Source organism: Phacochoerus africanus, chromosome 3 (genome assembly GCF_016906955.1).
Source record: "Phacochoerus africanus isolate WHEZ1 chromosome 3, ROS_Pafr_v1, whole genome shotgun sequence".
NCBI classification, from domain to species: domain Eukaryota; kingdom Metazoa; phylum Chordata; class Mammalia; order Artiodactyla; family Suidae; genus Phacochoerus; species Phacochoerus africanus.
In genome coordinates this window covers 54,395,684-54,407,859 of record NC_062546.1, presented here as the reverse complement: position 1 = coordinate 54,407,859, position 12,176 = coordinate 54,395,684, and the positions used below count along the sequence as shown (strand labels likewise).

The 12,176-nt window shown below is 40.8% G+C and overlaps 1 protein-coding gene across 1 annotated transcript in view; it reads left to right on the top strand.

The window, feature by feature from the left end:
* Positions 1-383: 383 nt before the first annotated feature.
* IDO2 (indoleamine 2,3-dioxygenase 2) overlaps positions 384-12,176 on the top strand; it is a 64,569-nt gene continuing 52,776 nt past the window's right edge. The window contains exon 1 of the mRNA XM_047770380.1: positions 384-583. Coding sequence (XP_047626336.1) covers positions 485-583 — 99 coding nt within the window. The 5' untranslated portion in view covers positions 384-484. The remainder of the gene's footprint in view (positions 584-12,176) is intronic.

Below are 12,176 nucleotides of genomic sequence, written 5' to 3'. Positions count from 1 at the left end.
TACACCACAGCAACACTGGATCCGAGCCTCATCTGCAACCTACACCATTGCTTGGAGAAATGCCGGATCCTCAACCCACCGATCGAGGCCAGGGACAGAACCGAATTCTCATGGAGATTATGTCGGGTTCTTAACCCACTGAGCCACAACGAGAACGCCTGTATCTTTTCTTTAAAGAATCAATCTTTTTGTATTCCCATGTATGAAAAGAAAAAAGGGATTTTTTCTTTTTTTTTTTTTTTTCTGCCTTGAGGTAGTTGTCTGCCTGTTTGTTTTAACCAGCAGTCCTTGCTTACTCAGCTTTGTGTCATGAGAAAGTCCAGGACAGTGTGGAATTTAACCTCAGACCAAGGTTCTCCCCTGTTCCCCAGAAAACTGCGAGGAAAAGGTACCATTTGAAAACTCCTTTAACCTGGCCTTTTGATATATTTGGAGCAGTTGCCTCCTTAGCAGCAGCCCCGGTGTGGATACTTCAGACAAAATTATGGAGCCACAGAGTCAGAATTTGAAGACGACACCTCCATTGACTTTAGAAAGATTTCACATTTCTGAAGAATATGGCTTTCTTCTTCCAAATCCTCTGGTAAGAATAGAGTCTTGGAGCACGTCAGAAAATGTTTCTTAAGATGCTGATTTGTGTGTTAATTTGTTTAGTGGATGTGGTCATTAAAAAGGTGTAATATATGGAGCTCCCTGATGGCTCAGTGGGTTAAGGATCTGGCCTTGTCACTGTAGCAGCTCAGGTTGTTGCTGTATTGTGAGTTCGATTCCTAGCCCAGGAACTTCCACATGCTGTGGGTGCAGCACACACAAAAAAAGTACCATAGAAAGAAAGAAAGAAAACAAAGAAAAAGAGAGAGAGGTAATTTAAATACCAAGTCATTCATGTGGGACAGATAATACAAATAAGGCAAAGTGTGATTGCCTGCAGAAGTGGCAGCAACAACAGCAGAGGAGAGTTTGTTTTAATGTCAGGTGCTTTTTTTGTTTTTGGTTTTTGTTTTTTGTCTTTTTAGGGCCTTACAGCATATGGAGGTTCCAGGCAAGGGGTTGATTTGGAGCTGTAGCAGGCCTACACCACAGCCACAGCAACTCAGGATCCAAGATGCGTCTGCAACCTACACCACAGCTCACGGCAACACCGGATCTTTAATCCCCTGAGTGAGGCCAGGGATCGAACCGGTGTCCTCATGGATGCTAGTCAGATTCATTTCCACTGAGCCACGATGGGAACTCCTAATGACAGGTTTTTAACAATTTTTTAAATTTATTTAATTTTTTTGGCTACCCCCACGGCATGCCAAAGTTCCCAGGCCAAGAATCAAACCCAAGCCCCAACAGTGACGGCATCTTTAACTGCTAGGCCACCAGGGAAATCCTATGTCATTTTCTTTTTTTTTAACACATAAAACTGTATTTAATTCATCTTGTATTGTTGACCATTTAGGTTACTTTCATGATTTTGTCATAACATGATGAGTACCTTTTGCATAATTAAAGATAATTCTGTAAAATTATCTAATTGCCAGTTTCTTCAAGGTACATGTTTAGGTTCCATTTTTTAAAATAGTTTTCTTAAGAGTTTTTTTTTTTGAGGGGAGTATTTTTTAAATTTAATTTTATTGGAGTATAGTTGACATAATGTTGAATTAATTTTGGGTTCACAACAAAGTGTATCGTCATACATATAAATACATCCATTCTTTTTTCCCTTATAGGTTATGACAAACTATTGAGTAGATTTCCCTGTGCTATACAGTGGGTTCTCATTAATCATCTACTTTATACAGTAGTGTGTATATGTAATTCCTACCCTCCCAATTCTTTATCTCTGCCCCCAATGTTTTGGCCTATGGTAACTGTAAGATTGGAAATCTGTAAGCTTGTTTCTGTTTTCCTTTTTTTTTTTTTAGTTAAGTTATTTTATATCATTTTTATTAGATTCCACATGTAAGTGATAGTCTATGACATTTGTCTTTTGCTGTCTGACTTACTTCACTTAATGTGACAATCTCTAGGTCCGTCCATGCTGTTGGAAGTGGCATTATCTCATTCCTTTTGTGGCTGAGTGATATCCCATGATATGCACCACAGCTTCTTTATCCATTCCTCTGTTGATGACTATTTAAATTGTGTCCATTTCTTGGCTATTGTAAAGAGTGCTGCAGTGAACATAGGGGTGCAAATATCTTTTCAAATTAGAGCCTTCTCTGGATCGATGCCCAGGAGTGGGATTGCTAGATGGCATGGTAATTCTATTTTCTCTTGAATGGATTGTCAATCAGTCTATTAAACTTTTGAGCAAATGTTACCCAAAAAAAGGAGAGAGAGAATTTAGATAAAGATCAATTATATGAGCAAATCAGTGTAACTTTACTTCCGAGTGTTAATAGAGGAATACAGACAAAGGTCAGATCTATTCGCTGATCCCAAAAGTCCTCTGTAGGGCTCTTTTTCCTGAGACAAGTCGTAGACCTGCAGGTAACTTGAGCATGACAAGTAATAACTTTGGGTGTTCTCATTGTGACTCAGCAGTAATGCACCCAACTAGTATCCATGAGAACGTGGGTTCAATCCCTAGCCTTGCTCACTGGGTTCAGGATCTGATCCAGCACTGCCATAAGCTGTGGTACTAGGCTGGCTGCTACAATTTGACCCCTACCCTTGGAAATTCTGTATGCCACAGGTGCAGCCCTAAAAAGACAAAACAAAACAAAACAAAACAACAACAACAAAAAACCCTAAAACAAAAACAAACAAAAAACTATATCTTGGAGTTCCCATCGTGGCTGAGTGGTTAATGAATCTGACTAGGAACCATGAGGTTTCGGGTTCAATCCCTGGCCTTGCTCAGTGGGTTAAGGGTCTGGTGTTGCCTGAGCTGTGGTGTTGGTCGCAGACGTGGCTCAGATCCTGAGTTGCTGTGGCTCTGGGGTAGGCTGGTGGCTACAGCTCGCATTAGACCCCTAGCCCAGGAACCTCCATATGCCGAGGGAGCGGCCCTCGAAAAGGCAAAAAGACAAAAACGAAACAAAACAAAACAAGACAAAACCATATCTTCTAGAAGAATTAGCAATTTTAAAAAATCCTTTAAAAATAAATAAAAGTAATGACTTTGGGGTGTTATGCAGAGGAGTGTTGTAGCCCAGGATTCTGTCCTGTGTTCCCTAATACAGCTACTAGGGTGACTAAGAATGGCCTTTAGTCATTAGAGACCAAAGGAGTTTCAAGATGCAGGATTTTCCATGCTAAACCAGGAAAGTCAGAATTACTGAGTCACCCTCTCTTGCATTTACTACCTCTTGTGACTAGAATGAATCACAAGCATTACCTGCCTGACTTTCAGTTTTCACATATGTCTGATGGAGATCCAGTTCCATCCCCACTGGATTGCTAAGGAGCGCAAGAATACTTCATAAATCTGCTATAAGGATAGAAGCCAAGTTCGCCCTACCCTCAGTCTAGAGCTTAAATCAGAATTCCATCCTGTGGGTATAAGTTGATTCAGGGACACCTCTCATCATCTCTAGTTCACAAGATAGGATCAGTAGGCCAATATCTCTTATTGGGATTCAATATACACACTGAGCTGAGAAAAATAATATGAAAAGTATGTAAATGTGGGATAGGGCCCTGATTAGGTCACTTCCTTCTTTGCTGACTCTTTTCTTATAAAGAAGAAACTCAGATGGAAAGCAATAACAACATCAAGTGCTTGTGAATTTCTGGACTTTCTGGACTTTCTGAGACAGCACATGCTTGCCTCTGTCCTGTAGTTTGTTTGATGGATTCCCCTTGGAAGAAATTTCCATTCCAGAGCTCACGTAAAAATTTCCTGGCCATAGAGTTCCCGTCGTGGCGCAGTGGTTAACGAATCTGACTAGGAACCATGAGGTTGCGGGTTTGATCCCTGATCTTGCTCAGTGGGTTGAGAATCCGGCGTTGCCGTGAGCTGTGGTGTGAGTTGCAGACTCGGCTGGGATCCCACGTTGCCGTGGCTCTGGTGTAGGCCAGTGGCTACAGCTCCAGTTCGACCCCTAGCCTGGGAACCTCCATATGCCGTGGGAGCAGCTCAAGAAAAGGCAACGAAACAAAACAAAACAAAACAAAAAAATTCCTGGCCAGCTGGGTCTACCCTCCCAGTCCTGTGTTAGAGTTCCAAAGAATGCAATTCTTTGTTTCAGTTTTAGTTTTCTCTCACTCATGTGAGTAGTTTAAATACCTCCCTTTCCGGGAAGAGAGTGTACACCAGAATTTTCCTCAGGTTGCTCAGCTGATCAGGAACCATCTGCCACCCATCATTAGGCTGTTGCAGTGTTGAAACTGGTCCCCAGTTGAGAAATATCAGCCAGTGACTTTGCCAAGCACAAGAGTAGGCTTTGCTTGCCTTTAGGGAAGTGATGGGGTGGCTCTTCCTTCATGTCAATGAAAGATGCTCTCTCAGGAAGCTTAGTTGCTTACCATAAGTACTTTTTCAAAGTCTCTCTAAAGAAAACACAGTCAAGCTCATGAATAAGCAAATATTCTGGCTTTAGGGAAAAGGGCTGACTTGGTTTCTAACAGACTACCTCACTGTTTATGTAAACTCTCAAACGTTTCCAGAGTCTAATGCTTCAGTGAGGAATATATATTCCTCTCAAACCCATATCCAAAGCCAAGACCATGTTTGTGTGTGTGTGTGTGTGTGTCTGTGTGTGTGTGTGTGTGTTTGTGTGTGTTTGGGTTGGTGGATAGGGAGTCATTTTTCTTTAGACATAAAGAATATGATGAAATCATCCTGGCAGGTCTGAGATAGACTACAGCAGGTTAGATTGGAACTCAAAGCTAGGCTCAGAAATTTGAATTCCACATACCTGATAAATGCATAATTCACCGGCCTGTGAATATAATCTCCTGCAGAATGTTAAGTGCAGGGCAGGTTACAGCAGTGGTTCCTGGACTGCAACCAAAATTAGTTGGGGAGCTTAAAAAAATTTATGGATGTCAGAATCCCATCCAGGAGTTAATTCAGAATCTCTAGTTTAATGACTTAGGTACTTGAAAACCCCAGAGTATATAAGGGACCATGAAGGTCCACATGAGAGACAAGGGGCTACACTTAGGAAGCTCTTTGTGGACATAAAGATGTCCTAACCACGAGAAACAGCAAGAAGAGCTTGGAAGTGGTTTAAATACAAAAACAAAGGAAAAGGGGAATTTGAAATGTGCCATGGAGCAGAAAAAAAGAAAATATGCCAAGAGTCGGAGTTCCCACTGAGGCACAGTGCGTTAAGGATCCAGCATTGACACAGCTGTGGCATTTGTCACAGCTGCAGCATTTGTAGAAGCTACAGCTCAGATTCAACCCCTGGCTGGGGAGCGTCCATATGCCACATGTGCAGCAAAAAAAAAAAAAAAAAACTGGAGTTCCCTTCGTGGTGCAGTACTTAACAAATCCGACTAGGAACCGTGGGATTGCGGGTTTGATCCCTGGCCTTGCTCAGTGGGTTGGGGATCTGGCATAGCCATGAGCTGTGGTGTGGGTCGCAGACGCGGCTCGGATCCCGCGTTGCTATGGCTCTGGCATAGGCTGGTGGTTACAGCTCCGATTCGACCCCTAGCCTGGGAACCTCCATATGCCCCGGGCAGCGGCCCTAGAAAAGGCAAAAATACAAAAACAGCAACAACAGCAAAACAAAAAAAACAAATGCAAATAGTCATGAGGACTTTGGAAAATTAATTCCATATGATGATCAAGCAACTATTTAGAAAAAAGAAATATGTCTTTTCTCCTGGACACATTCAAAGCATTTGAGAGAAGCAGTGGATTCCAGCTATTAAGAAGGAAGCGTAGAAAAAGAATTAACTCAGGATGCTATGGTTTTCCAACAGAAAGTGTCAGTAGGAAGAAATTAGATTGTTTCCTGGGAAAATATCGTCATCTCTGCCAGTGGCTGGGGTATTTTGAGGCAATGACAGTAATTTAGTAGAGAAGGACCCAAAGAGATGAGATGTTAGAATACTTGGGATAGACTGATAAAGAGCTCTTTTGGGGGGATGGGAGAGGCTTGGATGGGATGGATTTCTGTGCCAAGATTAAGGAAGGTGAGTCACGAGAGCCCCTGGGGAAATGAGTGGGCAAGGACAATGAGGTGAAAGCAGAGCCAGCCAGGACAGTCCTCTAGAAACTGGAATTCTAAACAATGATGCCACTTAGCATTTTCTTCCTTAGGATATCTAAGCTGTAGAAAAATGTAAGACAATGTGGAGTGGGGGGGGAGGGAGGGAAAGAACTGAGCTGGCAGATCCCAGAAAGGGTGAGAAAATTGTGCCCTGGACAACAAAAACAAAAATACAGCTGCTCATTTCAGTCAAAACGAGGCTGAGGGAGTGGGTTAATTTCCTAGGGCTGTTGGACCAAATTACCACTATTTTGGTAATCTTAAAAAAAAAAAAAAAAGGGAAATGTATTCTCTCAGAGTTCTGAAGGTCAAAAGTCTGAAACCAGGGTGTCAGAAGGACCATTCCTCCTCCGAAAGCTTTAAGGGAGAATCCTTCTTTGTCTCTTCCATCTTATTTTATTTTTTTATTTTTATTCTTTGGCTGCGAGGCATGGGGAATTTCCTGGGCCAGGGATGGAGCCTGAGCCACATCAGTAACCCCTGCTGCTGCAGTGACAATGCAAGGTCCTTAACACGACGCCCCACAAGGGAGCTCCCCCTTCCATCTTCTTGTAGATCCAGAGGTAGAGGGAGGGAGACCCTGCAGCAAGAGAAACTGAAGCCTTGTCTTGTCCTGAGATGCCCAAAGAGGACCCCGCAGAAGGATAAGAGGCCCTGAAACATGAAGATGCAAAACACAAAACGGTCAAAGAGACAGGAGGACTCAGTTAAATATTTACTGTTTTTGTCAACGTTGTGTCAATTCGTGTTCACCAGTGTGACCTCCGTGTTCAGAGGAAAATTCACTGGCTCTATTGTAGATGTGTAGCTTTAAGATCAGAGCAAGGCTAGAATATGAGAAAACACCATATGGGCAAAGAGGAGACAGCTAAGGTAGCCCCTGTGAGCTCAAGGTCCTGAAACCATGCATAAGTCCCTGAATCCTTGTGTTTTTGGTGTAAAAGCCTTTTCCTTTAGCCTCCTAGGCCTCCCCTCAGTCTCAAAAGGCTGACTCCAGAGTTAATGATTAGGAAATATGGTTACAGCTAAAAATTAGTTAAAATAGTTTCCATGATGTTATGCCCAGCCTTAGCCCACTCACTTATTACTAATGATTACTTTCTAGTTGGAGTAAGATTGTGTGCCTAGTGTTTTATTTTGCTTTGAAACACTCCCAAACACCCCCTTCCTCATGTGAGCAACCTTCACTGCAGAGACAAGGTCAAGGGTGATAACCCCAAAGACCACCAACAACAGTCACCAAACCACCTGACTCCAGCCTTGATGACTTTGAAATGATCTCTGGAAGGAGAAGAATGCAGGCGCCCTAATCTGTATCAACAGCCTTGTTTTTTTTCCAGCTAAACCTATAAACCCCTTGCAATCTCCTCTCAAGGGAGGACACAGTTTGGAGGCATTAGCCTGCTGTGGCCTCCTTTGCCTGGCAGAACAATAAAGCTATTCTTTAGGCCCCACCCCAAACTCTAAGAGACTTAATTAGTGCAGTGTACAGAGGCCAGTTTTCAGCTACAGTCCAGCCTTGTTTTACAAACATGCCCAGGGTCACAGAGGAAAGCAGTCTTCTCTCCTGCATAAATTCAAAAGGATCAGCTAGCATCATGTTTCTGAAACTGTGGCCAGTGGAATAGGAAGAGGGAAAAGGAGCAGATGTAATCCTGAAAATGCCTAAATCCTAAGATTTTTTTTTGTTTTACTTTTCTTCCTCCTTGGCAAATTTTCTTTTCTTTTCATCTTTTTCAAAGAAATTATAGTCAAGTTACAATAGATTTTTGATTTTGTGTTTTTACTCTCTGACAAGGTGTATAAAGAAACATTTTTAGCTACAGAGATAATTGCCATTAGGAAGTTATTTCCAAACCATAAGATTTTGGTTTCTTTCTTCCTTTTTTCCAGCTGAGGTTCTTTGGATCCTTGAAAAATTATTCTCTGGCACTCATGAAAATTATTCCTTTATAGCAATTCTATACATTTTTCTCATTGAGAAACAGTATATCATTAATATGACAAATTCTGGTTAATGGCAAAGATGACATTGTAATATTCATGCTGATGCAAAGTCCAGCTAAATCTCTCCCCAGTTTTAAAACTAAGTCATATTTGATCTCTTTTAACCTACTTTCCTTTTGTGGATATGCTGTGGGGATCAAAGTAAGAAATCAATAAAGAGTAGAACTTACTACCATGTCAAAGATTCTGACACTCTCTGGTTTGAGTCTAGACCTAAATTATGTCAGGCCCAGCTCTGGGGCTTATTGACAATAGGATAAGTTGTTGCAACATGAGTATCTAGACAAAGTTCTCAAAGCTATTCAGCAGGATCTCCTTGTAAATCTATTCTAAGTTGTATCTGATAAGCCCAAGCTCCCGATCCCTCCCATTTCCCCCCCCCTCCCATCAGGCAGCCACAAGTCTCTTCTCCAAGTCCATGATTTTCTTTTCTAAGGAGATGTTCATTTGTGCTGGATATTAGATTCCAGTTATAAGTGATATCATATGGTATTTGTCTTTGTCTTTCTGGCTCATTTCACTCAGGATGAGATTCTCTAGCTCCATCCATGTTGCTGCGAATGGCATTATGTCATTCTTTTTTATGGCTGAGTAGTATTCCATTGTGTATATGTACCACCTCTTCCGAATCCAATCATCTGTCGATGGACATTTGGGTTGTTTCCATGTCCTGGCTATTGTGAATAGTGCTGCAATGAACATGCGGGTGCACGTGTCTCTTTTAAGTAGAGTTTTGTCCGGATAGATGCCCAAGAGTGGGATTGTGGGGTCATATGGAAGTTCTATGGTATAGATTTCTAAGGTATCTCCAAACTGTTCTCCATAGTGGCTGTACCAGTTGACATTCCCACCAACAGTGTAGGAGGGTTCCCTTTTCTCCACAGCCCCTCCAGCACTTGTTATTTGTGGATTTATTAACGATGGCCATTCTGACTGGTGTGAGGTGATATCTCATGGTAGTTTTGATTTGCATTTCTCTTATAACCAGCGATGTTGAGCATTTTTTCATGTGTTTGTTGGCCATCTGTATATCTTCTTTGGAGAAATGTCTATTCAGGTCTTTTGCCCATTTTTCCATTGATTGATTGGCTTTTTTGCTGCTGGGTTGTATAAGTTGTTTATATATTCTAGAGATTAAACCCTTGTCAGTTGCATCATTTGAAACTATTTTCTCCCATTCTGTAAGTTGTCTTTTTGTTTTCTTTTGGGTTTCCTTTGCTGTGCAAAAGCTTTTCAGTTTGATGAGGTCCCATGGGTTTATTTTTGCTCTAATTTCTATTGCTTTGGGAGGCTGACCTGAGAAAATATTCATGATGTTGATGTCCGAGAGTGTTTTGCCTATGTTTTCTTCTAGGAGTTGGATGGTGTCCTGTCGTATATTGAAGTCTTTCAGCCATTTGGAGTTTATTTTTGTGCATGGTGTGAGGGTGTGTTCTAGTTTCATTGCTTTGCATGCAGCTGTCCAGGTTTCCCAGCAATGCTTGCTGAATAGACTTTCTTTTTCCCATTTGATGTTCTTGCCTCCCTTGTCAAAGATTAATTGACCATAGGTGTCAGGGTTTAATTCCGGATTCTCTATTCTGTTCCATTGGTCTGTCTGTCTGTTTTGATACCAGTACCACACTGTTTGGATGACTGTGGCTTTGTAGTATTTCTTGAAGTCTGGGAGAGTTATGCCTCCTGCTTGGCTTTTGTTTCTCAGGATTGCTTTGGCGATTCTGGGTCTTTTGTGGTTCCATATGAATGTTTGGATTGTTTATTCTAGGTCCGTGAAAAATGTCATGGGTAATTGGATAGGGATTGCATTGAATCTGTAGATTGCTTTGGGTAATATGGCCATTTTTACAATATTGATTTTCCCAATCCAGGAACATGGAATATCTTTCCATTTCTTTACATCTTTGATTTCTTTGATGAAAGTTTTATAGTTCTCAGCATATAGGTCCTTTACCTCCTTGGTCAGGTGTATTCCGAGGTATTTGATTTTGTGAGGTGCAATTTTAAAAGGTATCGTATTTTTGTATTCCTTTTCTAATATTTCATTGCTGGTATACAGAAATGCAACTGACTTCTGAATGTTCATCTTATATCCTGCTACTTTGCTGAATTTATGAATCAGTTCAAGGAGTTTTGGGGTTGAGTCCTTAGGGTTTTCTATGTATAGTATCATGTCATCTGCATACAGGGACAGTTTGATCTCTTCTCTTCCTATATGGATGCCTTTTATTTCTTTGGTTTGTCTAATTGCTGTGGCTAGGACTTCCAAAACTATGTTGAAGAGCAGTGGTGAGAGTGGGCATCCCTGTCTTGTTCCAGATTTGAGGGAGAAGGCTTTCAGTTTTTCCCCATTGAGTATTATATTTGCTGTGGGTTTACCATAAATGACTTTGATTATATTCAGGAATGTTCCCTCTATACCCACTTTGGCGAGGGTCTTGATCATGAATGGATGTTGGACTTTGTCAAATGCTTTTTCTGCATCTATTGAGATGATCATATGATTTTTGACTTTTTTTTTGTTAATGTGGTGTATGATGCTGATTGATTTGCGTATGTTGAACCATCCTTGTGAACCTGGGATGAACCCAACCTGGTCATGGTGTATAATTTTTTTGGTATGTTGTTGGATTCGGTTGGCTAAGATTTTGTTGAGAATTTTTGCATCTATATTCATCAATGATATTGGGCGATAGTTTCCGTTTTTGGTGGTATCTCTGTCTGGTTTTGGAATGAGGGTGATGGTGGCTTCATAGAATGTCTTTGGGAGTATTTCTTCTTCTTCAACCTTTTGAAAGAGTTTAAGGAGGATGGGCACCAGTTCCTCTTTATAGGTTTGATAAAATTCACCTGTGAAGCCATCTGGCCCTGGACTTTTATTTGTAGGGAGTGATTTTATGACCTCTTCAATTTCATTTCTAGTGATGGGTCTGTTCAGTTGGTCTGTTTCTACTTGATTCAGTTTTGGCAGGCTGTAAGATTCTAGAAAATTGTCCATTTCTTCCAGATTGTCAAACTTGTTGCCATAGAGTTGTTCATAGTATTCTCTTATGGTTTTTTGTATTTCTGCTGTATCCATTGTGATTTCTCCTTTTTCATTTATAATTTTGGTTATTTGGGTTCTTTCTCTCCTCTTTTTAGTGAGTCTGGCCAGGGGTTTGTCCATTTTGTTCACCTTTTCAAAGAACCAGCTCTTGGTTTTATTAATTTCTCTATTGATTTTGAGTCTCTATTTTATTGATTTCTTCTTTGATCTTTATAATTTCCTTCCTTCTGCTGACTTAGGACTTTTTTGTTCTTTCTTTTTCTAATTCATTTAGGTGGAGGGTTAAGTTGTCAACTTGGATCTTTCTTCTTTTTGGAGAAAGGCCTGTATTGCTGTAAATTTCCCTCTGAGCACTGCTTCACAGCATCCCATAGATTTGAGTGGTTGTGTCCTTCATTATCATTTGTTTCAAGGTAGTTTTAATTTCCTTCTTGATTTCCTCATTGACCCACTGGTTTTTAGTAGCATGTTGTTTAGTCTCCATGCAGTAGGTTTTTTCTCTTTCCTTTTCCCATGGTTGATTTCTAATTTCATGGCGTTGTGGTCAGAGAAGATACTTGAGATAATTTCTATGCTCCTAAATTTATTGAGATTAGCTTTGTGTCCCAAGATGTGGTCGATTCTTGAGAATGTTCCATGAGCATTTGAGAAGAATGTGTATTCTGCTTTTTTGGATGTAGTGTCCTGAAGATATCAATGAAGTCTAACTTTTCTGTTGTTTCCTTTAGGATCTCTGTTGCTTTATTGGTTTTCTGTCTAGAGGATATGTCCATTGATGTGAGGGGGGTATTAAGGTCTCCTACTATGATTGTATTCTCATCAATATCTCCCTTTATGTCTGTTAATATTTGTTGTATGTATCTGGGTGCTCCTGTATTTGGGGCATATATGTTGATGATAGTAACATCCTCTCCTTGGATGGATCCCTTAATCATTAAGTAGTGTCCTTCTTTGTCTCTCTTTAT